The following is a 21,363-nucleotide window of genomic DNA, read 5'->3' as shown; positions in this document are numbered from 1 at the left end:
ATTTCCAGAACTGTGCTAATGTCATATCTCTATATGATTATCAGTGTTGGAGAGTGTTACTTCTTTTCCAGTTTTCTTTTACCTTCCTAGACCTTTAGCAGCTGGTAAAGTCACCAGCTTATCTGACTTGCCACGCTGCACACCACACTTGACGTGAAGCTCTGAAGGACACGTTTCTAAAACTCGTATCAGAGCACATGTATTGACCAAAGAATGTTTCTGACTCATGATATTGTGTATAGAAAAAGTTTTATGATGGAAAGCAAAATGAATTAGGTACATATTTAAGAAATCATTTTTATATAAATAGAATAAAATCACATGACATTAGAACTCTTTGAGAAAACCCAGAACAAGTATTTCAAAACTCTCTCTTTATTTTTGCTGAACTTCTTATGATAGGCAAGACAAAGATAAAAATTAGTATTCTTTGCAGTTTGGTACCTAGCAAGAAAACCTGTCTTTTGCTAACACTAGCAAAAAAAAAAAAATGACTATTTTTAAAGAATGTTAAGTAATTCAGAAAACTGAAGAAAAACTAAACCTTCAAGAAGGACCAAAACCAAAAATTTATGACAGAGATTGAGACAGAGGGGGGGAAAAAAAGAGAGGAGAGAAGGGAGGTTATAGTGTAAGTGATAGATTGAGATTAATTAGAAAAGGTGGGTCTGAACACTGGCTGAAGCAGGATATGAGACTTTAAATATAGTCCTAACTATAATATGTGCAGGAAAGTGGGTGCTTATTACTCTAGAGAAGAGCATATTTATATGTAAATAGAGGGTGGTATTAGGCAAATGTTTTAGCCAACTTTTTGGTTATTGTGGCCAAAATTCTGAAAGAACAAGAACAAAAAGGTTTAGGGGGACTGACTATTTCAGAGGTCTCAGTTCATGATTGTTAACTTCATTACTCAGGACCTGGGATGAAGTAGAGCATCATGGAAAAAGTTTGTAGCAGAGAAAAGTAGCTGGGAAAGTGGTGCCAGAGAGCAGAAAGGGAGAGAGCTCCATTTAACAATGACAAAATATATACCCCAAAGGCAAGCCCCCAGGAACCAACCTCTTCCAGCCACACCCTACCCGCCTACAGTTACCGCCAAGTTAATTCCTATCAGAGAATTAATTCACTAATAGGGTTAAGATTTTCATAAACCAATCATTTCACCTCTAAGCCTTCTTGCATTGTCTCACACATGAGCTTTTGTGGGGCAGGGGGCACCACATATCGAAACCATAACAGCAAACACATATTAGTGGTCTCTTTTGCCAAAGCTTTGCTGGAGTACTTTTAAGCTTTTAGTAACTACTTGATGGACATTTACAGACATATTGCCCAGTGCAATTTTATCTTGGGCAATTTACTAAATATCACCTACTAGATAATCTTTATCTGTCCCCTTTATCTCTCCCCTAACACCTTTCTCCATCCTCTTCTGTGTTGCAGTTCTTCCATAATCCTGAAGGCCAAAAGGAAATTTCTGGAACCCCCTTGACACAAAGATTTCAAAATTGATTTAACTTATTAATGAAATGCTATTAGATAAAATTTGAGAGGCAGAAAAGGGGGAGGAAGGATAGTGGTGCTGAGAGCCACAGCTGAGTCAGAATGGCCCCTGGCATTTTGCCAGAAGTAATGGTTGAGAGGCGAGCCATTAAGATTATGATAATTAAATTAAGCTGTGTATTCAATTGTCTATAGACCCCTGCTGTCCACCTCAGGTGCCCGCTACTTTGGAGTTTTCTTGGGGATTCCTGGGGAGTTGGCGTTGGTTGGTGAAGTTCCGGTGGAGGGAGTTCTGGTTGGTGTGTGGTGTTCCTAAAAGGGCCGAGTGGGTGGCGTTTGCAGGAGATCGGAAATAAAGTTTGTTCCTGCTTGAATAGCTCGTGATTTGTGCCCAGCCAGACTATGGCATAGTGGTGCAGAACCAGTTTAGGTATTTACTTTCTTATACCAATATCAACATAGTTTTTCCAGTGGCCAGAATGCACCTGGTACCACAGTCACCAACTTCATGACTAGCAGCAACTGAGACATCAGCCAGATTGTCCTGTGGTTCCTGGATCTTTGAACCACATTTTCTGAGTCCTGAACCAATTCTTAGCACCAATCTATGATATCCTAGCCTTTATTTCCTACATTGAACTAGGAATGACACAGGTATCAAAAAGTTCTTTCAACATCACTCTACCAACCAGCATAAATTTAGTGCTTTGCTGCATATTCTTCCAGGGCAATGATATTGATCAGCAATATTATGTTTCTTTTTCTTACACAGATGGCAGAATTTTGTTGAGTTGCTGAGCAGAGCTTCTTCTGATTTGTTGTCTGGTTTGCCTCCAGGTGAGTTCCACAATTTTGTGGCTCCTGAGAGACTTCCCATTTCCCAGCACTATTGTTAATAATGCTGCTTAGCATGAGTGGTTTACTCTCTGGGCTTGGTTTCATTCCTCCCAGAAATGTAGAAGGCTCACCAGTGAAGGAAAAATAGGAATGGGAATTAACTTAATGCATATTCTTTTAGGCAAGTTGGATTATAAAAGAAATAATTCTCCAAGTTTTATCACAAGGCATACTCTAATGGTAGCCCTTTAAGCTGAGTGTAGCATACTTACAGAATCAGTTGGTATTATTAAATATCAGTGGCATAGTACCTTTGATCGAGGAATCCTGCTACCAGGTATTTATTCTACTTGTCTCACTAAAAAAATTTCAAGATATATATTTGTATGTGTGTGTGTACATATGTGTGTGTGTGTGTGTGTGTGTGTGTGTATCTAGTACAGTGTTTTTTGGTAATTTTTTTCAATGGAAAAAGTGAAATGATCCTTTAGGAACCATTTAATTAGATCACAATACAACCAATTGGTAAAATTAAGTAGTTGTAAAATTACATGACCAAACAGCTAAAGGAAGATTTCTAAGACATATTACTAAATGAATTTATCAAGATGAATTGGGCAAAATATTTAGCAATTTGCAAGTTTTAAATATGACAGGTAAAAAAATTTACATTGATATCAATCCATTGTTGTAGTTTTTCTATTTACTACAACCATCAAATACTTACAGACTACCCTTTGAATCAAAATATAAGGGAGAGAGAGAGAGAGAGAGAGAGAGAGAGAGAGAGAGAGAGAGAGAGAGAGAGAGAGAGGTGTAACGTGTTAGAGAATGGATATATCAGTCTGCATCCAAGTAGAAAAGCAGAAAATTAACCAGTATTTCAATCAGAGGGATTCATTACAGGGGATTGGTTATATGAATATCACAAGGCTGAAAGAATAAAAAAGGGAATGATGAATGCATTCATTTTTCCAAGCTGCTGTAATAAATTACAGAAAAAAACAGATATATCTTCTCACTTAGTTCTGAAGACTAGAGCACTAAGGTGTTATTAGACCCATGCCCTCTCCATAGATTCTAGGAAAGAGTCTTTTCTTGCCCCTTTCAATTTCCAGTGGTCCCAGGCCTCTCTTGACTTGTTACTGTGTAACTCCAATTTTGGTCCATGTCTTTACATGGCTTTGTTCATTTCACCTCTAGGTCTCTGTATCCAAATATCCCTCTTTTTTCTCTTATAAAGACACCAGTCATTGAATTTCAGGCCTACACTAATCTCAAATGATTTCAACTTGTTTATATTCACAAAGGCTATTTTCAACTAAAGGCAGATTCACAGGTACGGGTGGAGAGGACATGGATATATCTTTGGGGACAAATTCAATCCACCACAATGAGGTAATCCCAACCTTAGTAACTGTAGAAAGCAACTTCACCCTTCAGGCTGAAAGAACAAAGAGAAATGCACACTACATCAAAATCTAGGAGCTAGTGCCACTACACAGGATCTAAGAAAATGCCAAGTAACCTGGAGAAAGGATTTCAGAGGTGACACACAGCTGGTTCTAAAAAGTTTCACTTGGTTTGGAGTTCAGACCTCTAAGAAGGTGGCTGTGCTCGAATCTCTTATAAAACACTTTGTTTCCTTGTGTTTAATCTAGGGTTAATAACCTGTTGTTCTACAAACTACTTGATTATTTATTAAAAACAATTCAAAGAAAAAAAACTATTACATAGTCAATATATATAGTCTACTGAAGGGATACAGAGGCTACTGAAGGGATGCCTGTGGCTGTTAACCTAACCTCTGAGGTTTCACACATAGTTAGTGCTCAGAATACTTAAAAACCATGCCCCAATTCTGGACAGATTCTTGCTGTCTCCACACATGGCCTTTCCTCTGTGTGGGTGCATCCCTGGTGTCTCTCGGCGTCCAGATTTCCTCTTCTCATAAGAATACCCAGTCAGATTAGATTGGGACCTACCTTAACAGTCTCATTTAAATTTATTCAACTCTTTAAAGACACTGTCTCCAAACACAGTCACATTCCAAAGTACTGGGCATTAGGACTTCAATACATAAATGTTGGGTAACATAATTTAGCTCATAGCACATAGCACAGCTGGACAGTATGTAGAATACAGGTTGAAGTATCACTTTTGCAACTAAATCACCTTGTGTGGATCACTTATTTGACTTCACTCCAATTTATTTTTTTTTTCATCTCTAAAGCTGAGAAAGAGAAATTAAGAAAGAAGGAAGGAAGGGAAGGAGAGAGAGAAAAGGGAGGAAAGTAAGGAAAAGGGCAGGGAAGAAAGAAAACCTGTTCTGTTGATCTGATAGAGTGATTGTGAGTCTGATAAACAAAATAGTCAATATATCATTTTTTTTTCTGGTACTGGGAATTGAACCCAGGAGCACTTAACCACTGAGCCATATCCCTAGCCTTTTTCGTGTTTTTATTTAGAGACGGGGCTCAGGGCCTTGCTAAGTTGCTGAGGCTGGCTTCGAATTTACAATCCTGTTGCCTAGCCTCCTGAGCCACTACAATTACAGGCACATGCCAGCTTCACTAATCTTTTAGTCAATGTAAGACTCTCCAGAGCAACAAGGTTGTTGAGGTGATGTTACTGTTGTCACTTTGTATGATAGTTTACTGCCTACTAAGTTAATATCTTGGTAGCTTCCCATTTCTATATCACTAGGACTAAGGTAGTTAAGTTTTCTGAAGTACTGAGTGAGCCATTTTATTTGTCTGTTCTCTTGCCCAGGAGCAAATGTTTTAAAAGGGAAGAGGATCATACAAAAAAGAAACTTACTCATTAGGTGTATATAAAATTGTGCATTTTCTTCTTTTGACTCAAAGATGCTATGATAACTTGATCAAAATGACTCATTTTATATATGCTGCCTTTTATTATAAACTTCATCTCCTTTGTAATCATAAAAATCCTGCACCCTTATTCTTTAATGTACATCTATGATTTTCACATAAATACTTGATATCAGTGAATTGCACTAATGACAAGATTAGATTAATTATCAGCTAACCAAATCTCTTGGCAAGAACAACTAAAGATTAAATAAAAATACATAAGAATATTTGTATGAAGCCTTTTATTTGGAATTCAAATTAAACTACCAAACAGAAGGAAGAAAAGGTCCTCTTGATCCTTTGTAGGAATCAAGAAGAAACATCACACAAAAGCTCTGTGTGTTTCATATGGAGTTTTTAGTTTCTATTTAAAAATATCAGTAACAATGCAAGCAGAAAATAGATTTTGAAATAACTATAATTAATTATGTTCAAGAAAATGAATGAAAAATGGAGAATTTTCAACAAAGCATTTTAGAACCGACAAAAGGAATTGAAAGGACTCTATAAACTGAAAAATATCAAAACTATATTTTTAAAACTTCATGAGATTAAGAGAAGATTGGACAAAGCTGAAGAGAGGTTAGTTAACTAAAATATAGCTCAGTAGAAAATATCCAAATTAAAGTATCAATAAGAAATAAAGATGGAATATATGAAAAAAAATATGTAAGAGATATCTAGGGAATGGTGACACTATCCAACATACATGTAACTGAAATCATAGAAGTACAAGAGGAAGAGAATAGAGCTAAAGCAATACTTGAGGAAATTAGAAGAAATTTCCAAAAGTGATGAAAGATCTCAAGCCACAGATCCAAGAACTGCTATGAACTCCCATTAAGAAAGAAAAAAAAAAAGAGTTTAGGATCCACCAAACATGGTATGGTCTAAGATCAAAGGTATTTCCCCAAAATTACATATGGCTCCAAATTTGAATCTCCTCATTTCAGAGACTGAGTGAGGAAGCAAAGAAGGAGAATATGTAAGCAAGGAGTAGAACTGAAAAAACTTGGAGGGGAAAATTTGGAGGGAATGAAAAGTAGCCACAAAGGTTCATTGAGTTCCCTCCAACATTCATAAAAACCTATCACTATAGACAGAAAACATAAAAATGGTGACAAATTGGCCTCTGTTTTATTAAGGAAAGAAATCCATGTAATAACTAGTTAGAACTATTTACATTAAAGGGATATAAAAGCCAACTCACTTGGTTTAGACAATAAAGATATAGTGGATTACTTGGCTGAAATGTCTCATAGCAGCAAGATCTTTGATCTAGCCATTCAAATGTCCAAATTAGCAATGTGCTTTCCTTCTTTGGGTTCTCTGTTCTGCTTTACCTGGTGTGGGCATCATCATCTTTGGGCTTCACGTGACACTCCCCTGACTACTCCAAGCACTCCTTTCACAATAACAGAAAAGCTAAGGTTGCTATGACCCAGCACTATTTTGCTGCCAAGGTGGAGGAACCTTTACTATCTAAGCAGCAGTTATCTTCTCTCAACCCAGAAGCTCAGATTGAGTTTTATGCCCATCTTAGAACCAAAATTGATATGAGGGATATGAGGGTACAATGGCAAACTTAAATTAGTCAGAGACCAAGCTTAGAATTGGAACTGGAGGTCAACCCTACTAAACCACAATGCACTATAAAGAGGGAAGAGTGAGCCCCACAAAACAAAATACAGTTGCTTTTGCCAGAGGAGGTAGTAAAGGGAGAATCACCAGGGAAGAAATGAATGCTGGAAAGAAAAAATAAAATAAAACTTCAGTCACATGACATGGCCCATGATACCCTTTAGTTCCATGAACACTTAACCCACTTTCCTTCCCTTCTTATTCTGTCTAAGCACTCTTGCCTCTAAGCCTTTGTATTTGCTGTAACATTTTCCTCAAATGCACTTTCCCCAGATATTTTTCTTACTTGCTCCCTTGACTCCCCTCTGCTCAGGGTTCTACTTAATTATCACCTCTTCAAAGGCCTTGGGTGAATTCCTTATGAAGTTAGTAATTGCCACCCCCATAACTGACATCATGTTTACAGCACTTAAATCAGACCTGGCATTGTTTTTTGTGTCTGTTTGCCTTCACTACAAGAATGCACTCACTTTGAAAGGACTCTTTCCTGGTCAGTGTTGTGACATAGTACCTAGGACAATGCCCAGCCTTTAGAAAGCACCTAACACATATTCTCAGAATGAATGAATGAGTTGGAAACACAGGCCTTCATCTACACTTGGTCTGTCAAATGGGGATGATTTCTACCTCACAGGTTATTCTTTAGATAATATGGGAAATATCTGTCCTTTATAGATATTTGACCCATATTAGCTTCCTTCTCACAAAATCTTCATTCAGTAAATCCAGTGAGGCCAATAGCCTTTGTTTTAAATCAGTTATCCTCTACCCTGGTTTCACTTTAGAATCATCTAGGGGATTTTTTTTTTAACTGCTGAAGTGGGTCTCTTCGACTCCCCACCACTGCATCCCCCACATTTGTGATTTAATTGGTCTGGTGTGACACCTGAGCACTAGTAAGTTTTAAAGCTCCCCAGGTGGTTCTAACATGCAGCCGTTTCTGAAGACCACTGATTTCAAGTCATTAGTGGGGGCAGACAGGAGGGCTGGCTGTGTAACCATCAGAATCCACTGGAAGCCCTGTAAAACCTGGCCCTTCCCACACCTGGAAATCTCTAGAAGCCAGCTTGGCTTATTTCCTCCAATACAAATCTTCAACTGGCAGACTAGACAGATGGTTATTATTTATCCTTCCTGCTGTGTTAAAAAAAAAAAAAAGAAAAAGGAAAGGGAAAAAAATAGAGCTCTGCCTCAGGCCTTTCAAACAATTTTTACATATGCAAACCATTACCTTTTTATATGCTATTAGCTATAAGGGAGGAAAAGGGGAAGCTTAAAAAGAAACCAAGTAGAGGAGCATGTATTTTCTCTTAATGGAAATTTTGAAAAGTGCAGACAGAAGAGAAGAATCATACTGGGACAAAGTTGAGGTTCTAGATCTTATTCTTTAAGAAGACAATTCAATGATCTATTTCCAGAATAAGTTCTGGTATATTGTAATCAATAATAGGTCCTCTTCTCTGGGGGAATTAGATTGGCTTAAAGCCAGGAATAACACAACAACAAATAAGACCCAGTATTTTGAGCATTTTCAATGGGTTAATATTTTCTGTAAATAGTTTCTATCTCACAATGACTATAATTTCACAAATGAAAGAACTGATCTGAAATCTTATAGCTGGTAAAGGAAAAAAATCAGGGTTGATGTTTAGGTTTGTCTAACCCTGAAATTCATATTCCTGCCTGCTCATGCTATATACAGCTTCTAGAATCTCTTTAACCAGCTAACTCCACGATTTGGAGTAATTATATTGCCCTGCAATAAACAGAAAGCTTTTCTTTCATATTCTGGGTGAAATGAGCTGGGGCCAGTGTACTAGGTGATGATGGGTTCCCATGACAACTTAAATTTTCAACAGACCAAATAAGATCTGCCTCGAAGGTGCTGCCCTTACTGGCTACCATCATGATGCTTGCTAAATTTCTATTAAGGCTTACCTTATATGGCTTCCACATTAGGTATGGGAGAGTGAAAAAATACGAGAAAATTCTGATCCTCTTCAAGGATCAGAAAGGAATTGGAGAACTAAACAAATAAAGAATACATACACAAATTATATGTGTATATATATATATATATATATATGTGTGTGTGTGTGTGTGTGTGTATGTGTGTGTGTATATATATGTATGTGTGTGTGTGTGTGTGTGTGTGTGTGTGTGTATCCTGATATATATGTCACACTCTTTTCCAAATTCCAAACAAAGAATACATGATTATTCTGCTATTCGACAAGCATGCTTTGGATACTTATTCTAATGCTGGGGTCTGGGCTTTCAGAGAATAATATGAAATTACATTGTCTTCTCCATCAAGAAATTGAAGAAGACTCATAATGATTCATGGGTGCAATGCTAAAAGTCTAACAAAAGTGTTTTAAATCTGATCTGTTAATTGATTTATGAAAACATCCTTACCTAGATAGCACTATTACTTAGCCTTTATTGATCCCTTGCTATGATCCGGGTACTTGCTTTACACTTTGTAATCCAATTTAATCCTGTCAATAACCTGTAGGTCTCATTACCTCCATTTTACAGAAGCAGCAGCTGAGGCACAAGCAGCTTGCCCCAGGTCATGCAGCTAATAAAGAAAGGGGCCAGAATTCAAACCCAGGTTATCTGGCCTCAGAGCCTATGCTCTCAACCCCTGTGTTATTTGCCTCCTCCTAACTTTAATATTTACTCATAGGATAAGTTTATTGAAAATAATGAGATCCAACTCAGAAATAATACATATTTAATGGCATAGTTGAATTATGAACTGAATATTGAAGTTGAGGCTCCCAGAAATCTGTGCTGAGTGGTCACCACAGGGATTAGCAACGTAAGCAAGTCACCAAGTCAGATGGAAGGTGCTGAGTGATGAATGCGTGGTGTCTACAGGAAGCCCTGGTGAACCCAGCAGCAGGTCTTTCTGGCACCTGAAGGAAGTCTGTTCATGAAGGCAGCAGCCTGCAGCAAGGAGTACCCCAGTAGAATGCCCTGAGTGAGGGTTGCTGTTCACACCTCATTCTATATAAGGCTGAGGCCATTAAAAGGAGCAGGGAAGTCTGTGCCTGACCTTTCAGGTGCATACCTGCAAGGAAAGAGTGGTGGAAGTGCTTGATTCTTAACAGACAGGCTCACGGGAAGAAGCCCCGACCACTCCCTAAGGGAGACCAGCTTTTCTGATTAAGGGGCCTTTCTGCAAGCTGTTGAGACTTGCTATAGAACTCTCTGCTCCATAGGCACCATGAGCACAACCTTGGCCTAGATGACATCTACTCATCCCTCAGGTTGACAATTTGTGTCACTTTTTCCAAAAAGCCATCCCTGACCCCCACCTCTCCTGCCATTGCTCCAAAATAAGTTTAAGTGCTTTCTTATGTGCCCATATTTGTCTTTTGAATTATTTATGGTAGCTTGCAGTTGAATAACAATTTTGAGCAATTATTTGGCATCCCTCCTGGTCTGAGGTGCATCAGGGTGGGAACCAGGTTTTCATTCATAATGTGTTCCCATCACCTAACCCAGTGCCAGCCACACGCAGAGCCTCAGTATTTTTTTTTTTTTGCCTGGTGTCTATGTGAGTGTGTTAAATGAAGATCAAACCAAACCCTTCCTGTTATTGTTTCTTGTTTAGGAAAGAATGAAAAGGAAGCCCCTGCCATTTCAGAGCAGCCTGAAGTCTCTGAGATATCTCAAACCAAAGCTGAACATATGGTATGCACCTGGGGTACACAGAGCATGCGTGGGGAAGGTTCTCATCTTCCCTTCTCTGATGTTGGGGGGGGGGCCTCGCCTGTGGGTTTCTGATTTCCACCCAATCTCTTGATGTCAGACTGACTCCAAGACTTCTCAGGCAGAGAAACTCCCAAGAGTGTGGTCAGCTCCTTTCCAGTTTGCCAGAAACCTTCACCATCAGTAGTTAAAGAGTTTGCCACCAGCCCCAAGAAATTACACCCATTGCCTATGTGCAAGAGTTCTCCCAAAGCTTGTGGCCCATCCGCCAATTGCCATCAAAACAAAGGGTAGAGATGAGACCTATTTTAACATCTCAAGTCCAGCTTCCAGAAACTGACGGTGACCTTTTCCTCAGGCATCACATTTTAAAATATAGCAGGCTCTCTGATTTAAAAAAAAAAAAAAAAAAAAAGAAAGAAAGAAAAATCTGGCAAGCAGTTAAAATCCATTTTAATATTCCCAGCATTTAGCCAGGAGATGTAGAATTGAAAAACAGCCTGAGTTTTTCTATTGTTGTTGTTTTTTAAATGCCCGGATTAGAACATAATTCATCTTAAAATGACGGGAGGCCTCTTCATGCACTTCACACGTTGAAATATTTTAGAAAACAGTATCATTTTGGCAAGTCTCTTGCCATGCAGGAAACAACAGCAAATGCTTTTCTCCTTGAGTGTTAAGTCTGTTGTGAATAAGGTTGTAAAAAATATATTTTGCTCTTTTATTTTGCCTCTTGTTTGAGGATTTTATTGCATCTCTGAAATAATTGATTCTTCTCACATTCTTGTATGAGCAGCATTCGTTGTCCCACTTTTTAAAGAAGAAGAACTAAAGCACAGAGTTGGTAAAGCAACTTTTCTATTTTCCTAGAGAAAAATCATTCATTCATTCCCTCACTTATTCAGTCATCAAACATGCCTTGAGAACCTACTCCGTGTCAGGCACTCCAGGACCTTGAGAATTCATCAACATACCTCTGGGGGAGGAGGGGCCAACACTGTAGAGAGACAAAAGCAGGGAATCCTGACACAATGGGATGAGAATGGTATAGGGCATGTTGGTTTGTTAGTTAGCTAGTTAGTTGTTAGTTATTAGTTAGTTAGTTACTTGTTAGTTATTAGTTAGTTACTTGAGCTTAATTCAGATCCATACAAATCTCCACTTTCCTTTTTCTTTAGTGGCCAAAGAGAATTGAACTCTCTAGAGAAATATAAAACTATTTAACATCAAAGAATTTTTGGATTTTTCAGATCCATGATCACCTTGATCTCTCCAAAATCACCCATGAAAATGTAACCAAATGTACATTAACTTGGGCAGATTTTCTAAATCTTTCTTCAGATTTATGAAGTGTCCACAGCTCTAAAAATGCGTAAGAATCAGTCATCTACTGTATGAAAACATTCTGCTTTTCCAAAAACTGATGTTGTCATAGAAGAGTTATTTTATATTAATTAATCCTTAAAACTTACTGGCTGCTTGTCATCCATGTGGCTGTAATTTTGTATTGTGTTCTATTATTTCAAAGGAAATGGTTCTTTAAATACCCCTGCAACAGCTTAATCTTGTTTATAATGCAGGACTTGGTAATTCCTATTGCAATAAATATTATTTAGGAGTATGGAATTTTTGCAGCTTATATGTGGGAAGTTTAAGACAAACTTACAAAATTGGAAAAATTCAGGCATTTGAAAGTTTAGGGGACACAGATGGTATTCAGAAATTAGAGGTATAATTTTATGGTGCATCAGAATTATTTGGATTACAATGAACATAACCAACTTTACAAATTTAATTGATTGGAAGGCTAGAGAAGTTTATTATATTACCTAAGGAAAACAATGCAACAGTAAATGAAAACCAGGGTCTCAAACACAGTTAAGACTTCCCATTTTTTTCTTTCCTCTGCTGTCAACTTCATCTTCTCTTTCTTGACTGACCAGCTTTTTCTCATTTCTAATGCACAGGGAGAAAATCTGCTAGTGTTTTAAGGTCTCACATAGAAAGATCTGTGCTTCTTCCTTTATTTTTCCTTCTCACAAATAGATCCCAAACTCCTGGACAATAGGTCTATTTGCCTGTTTTGCACCAGATGCCTAGTTCTGAACTGTGCAGCTGAAATGTGGTAATTCTCTCTACAACTACATGGATTTGCGGGAGAGCATTTCCAGGAAAAACAGAGCTGGTCATATGAAACTCTCCCTGTGTGGAAGGTGGTGTTAGGAAGCCTTAAATGGCAATGTTTGGATCCATTTGTCTATTTCATTCTAAATACATCTCTATTTTGTACTGGACATGGGATTAGGATACCTAGGTTAACTCACCTCCATGTCTGTTTATAGTCTTGAGTGTACCCTAAGATCTAGGCAATCTCAGTAATTTACTTGCACTCTATGGACCTCAGATTCCTGTGTTAAATGAACAGGACCAGCAGACTAGAGGTGTTTTAATAGACCTTCAAGGGGGCCGGTGAGCCTAGGATAATATCACTATTGCTTCAATCACTTTTTGCCAAAAATGTCACACTCAGAATCCAGAAGAAAATTTAAGCTTTGCCCATCCTCAGTAGATCCTACTAGTAGTATTATTGATACATCCAATTACAGGTGACAAGTTCTGCTTCTTCATATGTTGAAGTATAAAATTAGAGAAGCACACAGAGGCAAGCATATAAAACAGGGTTTATTAAAAAGGGGTAACATAGACTTCTCCCAGAAGGGAGAAGGGGACCATAACTGGCATCCTGTTATCCTGAGAAGCAAGACTTTCTGTCCCTTTTTTATATGTCCTAGGCTTTCTTTGCTCTCCTGTTCTCTTCCCCTTATCTATTATTTTTTGGGGGGGAGAGAGAATTTTAATATTTATTTTTTAGTTCTCAGCGGACACAACATCTCTGTTTGTATGTGGTGCTGAGGATTGAACCCGGGCCGCACACATGCCAGGGGAGCGCGCTGCCGCTTGAGCCATATCCCCAGCCCCACCTTCCCCTTATCTTTATCCTTTCTGTGTTTGTGACTAGGCCCAGGAAATGCTTGGTGGGATGGCCAAAAAGTGGTAAACAGGTGGGCTGAAGGGCAGGATGGAGCATCCCAGGACACATTAATTAACAACTTTTACAACTCAATGTGGGAGCGGGGACAATTCCTAAGATAGGTTACCTTAGCACCATATTGGAGCAGGGGCATGTTATCTTCATAGGGTGGAGGAAGGGCTCTGAGGACATTTCAGTCCCTCTAGAGGCAGTCTCCAACTTCCTGGACTCACTCACATTGGCCTCCTTGATCTGATCTGACTCCATTGACCTATCTATACCGACTGCCTGTGTAATTCTGCCTTCACTATTAGAATAGAACCTCAAGGAAAAGTCTCAGCCAGTTACTTACACAGTCCTCTGCTTTGTGTAAGTCTAATAACTGAATAAAAGTGATGATGTCACCTTCTCTTAAAAAAAAAAAAAACTTAACCATGTTTGCATCCAGCAAAACTTGGCAGATATGGCCCTATGGTAGTGAGGATTTGAAACTCATCCTTGCTTTCCAAAGCCAGACCTTGCAATAAATCTTCCTAGTTGTGTGGCCTCATCTTTGGCCAAGAGACTGGAGAAGCTCTGGGTGGTGAGTGTGCTGCCAGTGAGATGCTTGCATTATTTTGGTAGAAAACTCCAGAAGAGAAGCTGAATCCAGGAAACCCTCCTGCTGAGACTCCAACCCCCAATGATCCTCCAAGCAGTTTGAAGATCCGGCCAGTCTCCCAGCCCTTCCTTAGTCGGGCCATGAAGAACCGCTCTGAAGAATGTGAGACGTGGATTGACAGGTTCAGAAAGCTGGAAAACGCCCTGTATCTGTGTGATCTGAGTAATACAGGTGAGGTATGAACTGTAAAGAGCCCTTCCTTTCTATTTGTGTTCTAAACATGGACACCTCATTTTCTTACATTTTTTGAACAAATAATACAATTTGTATATAAACCATGTGCCTGGCACTATAGTAAGCACAATAAGAAAATGCCAAGATGCATCTGACATCAATCCCCCACGAGGTTGCCTGCAGTATCTTCGTGTCCCTGATCCCTCCTGCACTCCACTGCCAAGTCCAATCCACAATCTTATAATTCCCTAATCAAAAGCCTTCGGGGTCCCCTACTGCTACCAGGATGATCTCCAAACACCTTAGCAAGGGAAAATCTATTCCCTGACCCCCTGACCAGTCTTTTCTGTAGCTACTCGCTCAGAATATCCTGCTTAGTCAAAATAAATAACTTGTCTTTCCTCAAAACATGCCTTACTTTCTCATGTGTCTGTCTCTTTTCTAACCCCAGGCTTTCCAACTGTGCTGTCTCCTTCTACTCCACCAACCCTCACTCTCTCACTCCTTCAGCACACACAGTCTCTCCACCTGCTACTCCACACCTACCTATATTTTATATTGGAATTCAAGCACTTTCCTGAGAAAGTGCTTGAATTCCAATATAATTCTAGATCTCTGGACAGATCTAGGCCAATCTTCTTCCGGCCTCTCAGGGTTATTTAACATCCCTTATCATATTTGATATACTAGACATTTTTTGTTTGAAGACTTATTATATTTTCATCAGAAGACTATATTCTTTTTTTTTTTTGACACTAGAACCTGCACCACTTTCCCCAAAGTTTTTTTGTTTTTGAGTCAACAGTAAATGAATGCATATGTATAAATAAGTCAATGCAAGATGGAAGGTGATACATGCCATTAGAGTGTGCTATGTAGGCATTCAGAGAAAGGAGAATCCCTTCCCACTGTGATCAGGGAGGGAAGGCGATGTTAATGTTAAATTGGTCAGTAAGGGAAAAGTGCAATTTAACTGCAAAGGGGGGAAATGTGAGACTTTCTGGCAAAAGTTGGGAGGTTGGCCAAGAAAAACACTGTGTGCTAGATGTAAGGGGTTCGATGAGGACAGAGAGTAGGGGTTATTCAGAGTGTTAAAGATAGAAACAGACTGGGGCCACATATTCAGAGGTTTAAAATGCCAGACCACAAACCTGAGACTTAATTCAAAAGTAGTGTTTAGGACTGAACCTTTCTAAGCAGAGGAGTGGTTTGATGAAACTGTAATTCAGAAAGATTCTTTATGCCTATAGGTAGAATGGAGAAAATGAAATATAGTCAAGCAGAAAGGAAGTCAGTGCCGTGTCTCAGTGAGAGAGAATGAAGTCAAGAACAAGGCCAGAGACTTCCAGAATAGGGAAGAGGGAGCAGACACTAAAGCACGTGGACAAAACCGCCCCCCTTCATTACAGAGCGTGCCTAGGGAAGAGCTGTCATTCACATTAGCACTCTCCGGAAGTAACCATATAGCAAAAGCCATGACTTCATTTTCTTTGTGTGTGTTCATTTATTTTTTTCCTTCTTGTTCTTTCTCTTTTGGTTTTATTTTGTTTTTGAGTTTCCAACGCAATTTAATTCTAGAGCACGTGAAGTTTAACGGATATTTAGTAATTATAACAAAGACAGAAAAAGACACTTGAAAGCTTTAAATGAATGCTTGATCTAGCTGGATTATAAAAGTATTTATGAAAATGATCCCAGCAGAGTAGTAGAGGCTGGACCAAGAGGAAAAACCAGAATGGATGACACAAGTCTTTTCAAAGATCTTTTAGGTAAGACTGGTAATAGTTCAACACCAGTAAAATAGAAAAGAGAGAAAAGGAAAGGAAAGGAAGAAAAAAAAAGAATAGCATATCATAAATTGTTACAATTGAGAGCACAAATGAGTGCTCAATAATCCAAAGGAAGACAACAGCTACTCAGTCAGAGTTAGGAGAAAGAAGTTTCCTGTGTGCTACCGCACTGTAGGGTGACTAGAGATAGCAATAATGTACTGTGTGTTTCAAAAAAGTTAAATAAAGGCTCCTTAATCTTTTACCATGAAGAAATGAAATATGTTTGAGGACATAGATATGCTTACCCTGATTTGAACATTATACAGGATATACATTTATCAAAGTGTCACAGGTTACCCTATAAACATGTACAATTTTTATGTCAATTTAAAACGTTGGGATTCAAAAGGAAATAGAAAAGAGATGAAAGGCCACCATCTAATGTGAGTTTGGATTTCAGAAAGTGCTCCTTGGAAAAGAAAGCTGGAGTTGAGTTATGAGGCAAGGGAAACTCTGGGGACTCGGGCAAGTCATTCTGACTTTGAACCCATCTTCTGCAAAAGTTAGGAGTTGGGAAGGATTGTGATGGGAAAAGGCATGGAGCAAGACAAGCCTGGAGGTTGATGTTGGATCCCTAGGAAAGCTGAGATCCTGCTCTGAATCCCAAGGGCAGGAAAAGGCTTTCTGCTCCAGCCAGCATCTACCAAGGTTCAACCAGAGGAGGACATCATGAAGGCTGAGATGGATTATTTAGGGAAAAATCTGGATAAAAGATTAAAAGGTTATTGACAGAACTTCAAGTCTGTGTATTCATACCAGAACTGTGAGAGTAGCTATGGGTTCCAAACAAAACCCAAAAAATAAAAATTAAAACGAAAACCTGAGCAGATAGAAAACTCATTGCTAAAGAAACAAATGCTGAGTTCGTGATGACCGATGATGTGTCATAAACTCAGCTGCTGAGAGATTCCCCAGAGATTGGGACCTTTCTCATAGGAACAGAATGGTTCTGAGGAAAAGCCGAGCTTTGTTGACTTTGGAGACGGATTCCAACAGCTTTGAAATGCCTTTCTCATGGCCTCTTCACTATTTATGCCTGTTTTCCCTGTTTCTATGAAATTCATTAGTTCCTCAACAGCCAAGGAATGTGTCAGCCCAATCTGGGATCATCTACAACTGTCTTTAATGAGGAAGGAGGATTAACTGAGGTCATTCTGCTGGTTTACTGGCCGCAGGGTTTAGCAGACCCCTCGGCCCCTTCTACATGTTGAGCAGATGACACCTACTTTGCCCACAAATGAATCACTGTTCTTTATTATGTGCAAGGAAATATGTAGGCCAGAGTGTTCTTCATCCAGGATGAAGACAGACCATCCATCATCAAATCAGTGTTTCTGGGAATCTACCAAGCTTATTCTCTAATGGGGTTTGTCAAGAAAATAGCCTTGAGGAGAAGGAATAAGGAATGACTATGAATAACTGGTCTTTTTTTTTTTTCTAAAGAAAGAAGGGTGGTTGGGATAAATGTCTGAGCAAATGGTGCACTTGGAATTTGCCCAGAGAACCAAAGGCTACATAGAAAATATTTTAAAGTTCAAGGAGGCAGAATGCCTTAAAGGACATTCTCGGCATGGGCTTGCACTGTACACACACTTCATGGCTAAATTCTCACATCTAACACATGCTGAAGGGATTAGCACTCTTATTTACAGAGGAGGAACTCAAGCTTAACGTGATAAAATCATAGCCACTAGGAAGTTGAGCCATAATTCAAACCCAGTTCTATGTGACTTCCCGCTACAGCCAGCTTTCATGATGTGCTGGAAAGAACATGAGGATTTGCTTATTTTTCTTTCATCAGAAGATTAAGATTCAAGTCCAGGCTCCACCCATTGTCGAGTCCTGAAAACTAGTAACTTACTCGGAACCTATTTTCTTATCTATAAATTAGGACTGATAAAAAAAAAACATACTTCCCAGATTTCAGAAAGGCTCAAGTGAGACAGAAAACAAAAATGGAAAGTTCTTTATAAATTTTTAAACAAAGTGGATATTAAAGAGGTTCTTCTTGTTAACTCTTTCATTTTGTTTCTGGCTGAGAAAGGATAGCTTTTGGACACTGAGATGAATTGTAGGTGACATTTTATGCAGCCATTCTGGCCATCCTCTAATGACAGAATGGAGAGAGAAAAATTTCTGTGAGTAGACTTTGGTTTGACACTAGCAATCTTTTACCAATGGCAAAGCTTAGAAGGTAGAAAAATACCACTGTGATTCTGACATGGAACTTTTTCATTTTTCATTGCTTTTCATTTTTTAATTAAAATACAAACTACATGTTACATGTTCTAGTAACTTTTCATATCAAAATTCATCTTATGTGTTTTTACTAATGTTGATATCATTATTATAATTATCCTATACAATATTTGCCATCAATGAGTCTTACTAATATGGACATACACTAAGAAGTTAATATTCTATTGGATTTCACAAATTTTATTATCCTTATTTTAAAGTTGAGGAAATGAGGTTCAAAAATTAAAGTAACTTCTCTAAGGTCTTACAGTCAGAAACTTCCTATCCATAGCCTTACATTTCCAGAGGAAGAATATGGAAAATGTCTGGAAGGAGCAAACCTAAGCAGAATTGGAAATAGCCAACCATTCCAGAGAATTCCAAAGAGAGAAGAGATTATTTAAAGTTTGGATCATATTGATTCCTAAATATATTCCCTGAATTGTGAAGATGCACACTACAGGTGTCAATGAAAATCTTTTAAATATCTTTTATAGGGACGAAAAATACAACACTTGAGTTTTGCTCTCCCCCCCACCTTTGCCTGTACAGAATATTAAGAGCAATTATAAAATTCTTTCTCAAAGAATCTAGAGGCAGTGCCCTGTTCATTTTGTAGCATTTGGCCTATACAAAAAAGGAGGTTTATTTGACAGACAGATGGCATTCAAATAGGCTAAATAGACAACACACAAACCAAAACAGACTGGACAATAGCTGAAATAGAATGAATAGAACAGAAGGGGTGACATTAGAACTACCACTCTGTAGCCCACTGTTAAGAATACCCATTAGAAGCTGGGCACTGTGACATATGCCTGTAATCCTAGCTACTTGGGACATAGAGGCAGGAGGATCACAACTTTGAGTCCAACTATGGCAACTCAGCCAGACCCTGTCATAAAATAAAAATAAAAAAGGGTTGGGGATGCAGCTCAGTGGTAAGCACTTGCCTAGCAGGCCCAAGGCCCTGGGTTCCACCCCCTAGTACTACAAGTAAAAGAAAGAAATAACCCCTGTGAGTAATTGACAGGGGAGGTTTAAGCCCAGCAGTCCTGGCACATAAAAATATGAAGAGTACTTGGTACCTTAAATTGGGATGACAGCCATCACCACTGCCCACTTCAACTGGGCTAACAATGCCTTGCTACAAAGTGACCAAGGCACTGCCTCTGGATTGTTTGAGGAAGAATTTTGCAATCGCTCCTAACAGTCTGTACAGGTAATGGGAATAGAAGAGAAACATGCAATGGATGTACTTTTTATTCCTATAAAAGGTATTTAAAAATCTTTTCATTAACACTTGTATCATAAATCTTCACAGTTCAAGGAATGTATTTAGGAAGCAATCTCTTCTCTCTCGTTCCATAGTGTAGTGTAGTGGTTAACCTTGAGCAACCTTAGGCAAGTGACTTTGTCACTCTAGGCCTCAGTTTTACCCTTTGTGAAATGGGTGGTTGTGAGGTTTCAATGAGTCAATATTGGAAAAAACTGTTTGGAACAGTGCTTGGAACCCAGAAAGTTCTATATATAAATATCAGTCATGATGTTTACTGTCTGCGTAACTTGTCTTCCAGATCAGGAAGTTTCCAGAGGTAACATCATTTCTCTAGTCCTCTCTGTTCCCAAGAACAGTACCCATGCATATCCAGGAATATAAATAGTTTTTAAGATGTCACTTGATTTTTAAGAGGCTTACGGTTTCAAAATACTAGCATTTAGTGTCTACCTACAAGTTATTCAAGTTAATGTATATCTTTCTCTGTTCTCCTCTTCCTCTTTTAAAAAACCTCCACCCATCCAATCCAATCACAGGAGTTCTGGAGAAGGAAAGAGCCAGACGCCTCATTCACAACTACAATCTCATTTACAACCTGTCCCTGAGCCCTCGGAAAATCGACCAGGCCTTGCGGAGATTCCGTTCTGGAGAAAATATGCTCTTGGAGCCAGCACTGCGGTACTTAAAGGAGCTATGATAACAAGCCCATATTGTGTGAACAGATGTTTCTCTTATCTCCCTTCTTACCCAGACACATCTTTCTCCCCAGCCTGAGAGCAGTGGTAGAGGCTTTCTAGGAGTTGAGGCCATTACAGCTATGGTAGATGCTTTTGACCAGCTCTTGGATTCTGGTTTTGATGCTTGCTCACATGCAGCTCTGCATGATCAGAGAAAACCAGGTTTTCTGTTCTGATGTGGCAAGAACCCAACTACTTAAGATGCTCATATAATAAAACTTATTAATATGACATGTATGATATTTTTTCGACATTGCTCATCGAACTGTTTTTGCAAACCTCACTGCTCCGTATAGCAAAAACTACATGCCAGATGTAATTGATTCCCTGAAGCACCTGGTGCATAGTAGACATAAGTACATCATTTTTTGCATGGATAAATATGCCCTACCCTAGAAGCTATTCTAAGAAGAACATACTAACATTATCTTAATACTAAGCAGAAGAATAACTTCAAGCAAGGCTTTCTGAACAAGCACAGTATCTTCTACAGTGCAAAACTAGATAATATAATGTCGTCTCTAGGGATATTTCCAAGAATCATGGTTAGAAGGGTTGAGAAAGGACTCCTGAGACAAAGAATTCTGAGAATAGGTAACCTCTTCTGCTCTCCTGAGTCAGGAAAACCAGGTGAAACATTCTACCAGTTCCCATAGTTCTATCCTAAACATTCCCCAGAACTATCCCCCACCCATGTAACCCACATCACACACAGGTAGCTAGGGGTTGTTGAAGGAACACCAACTTGAGACTTCAAAAACAAGTTGCATCAGCTCATCACTAACTCAGTGGGACCCGGATACTGATCTTCAAGTCAATATGGGAGAG

At 38.8% G+C, this 21,363-nt stretch overlaps 1 protein-coding gene across 2 annotated transcripts in view; it reads left to right on the top strand.

Moving 5' to 3' along the window:
- Positions 1 to 20,766, top strand: part of C11H1orf87 (chromosome 11 C1orf87 homolog) — an 80,190-nt gene extending 59,424 nt beyond the window's left edge. For both annotated transcript variants that reach the window (XM_078026371.1, XM_078026370.1), the window contains exons 9-12: positions 2,279 to 2,343; positions 10,486 to 10,565; positions 14,239 to 14,446; positions 20,335 to 20,766. In XM_078026371.1, the coding sequence (XP_077882497.1) occupies positions 2,279 to 2,343; positions 10,486 to 10,565; positions 14,239 to 14,446; positions 20,335 to 20,495 (514 nt within the window). In that variant the 3' untranslated portion in view covers positions 20,496 to 20,766. The remainder of the gene's footprint in view (positions 1 to 2,278; positions 2,344 to 10,485; positions 10,566 to 14,238; positions 14,447 to 20,334) is intronic.
- The last annotated feature ends 597 nt before the right edge of the window (positions 20,767 to 21,363 follow it).

This window comes from Ictidomys tridecemlineatus, chromosome 11 (assembly GCF_052094955.1).
Source record: "Ictidomys tridecemlineatus isolate mIctTri1 chromosome 11, mIctTri1.hap1, whole genome shotgun sequence".
NCBI lineage: Eukaryota > Metazoa > Chordata > Mammalia > Rodentia > Sciuridae > Ictidomys > Ictidomys tridecemlineatus.
This window is presented reverse-complemented; position numbering and strand designations above follow the sequence as displayed.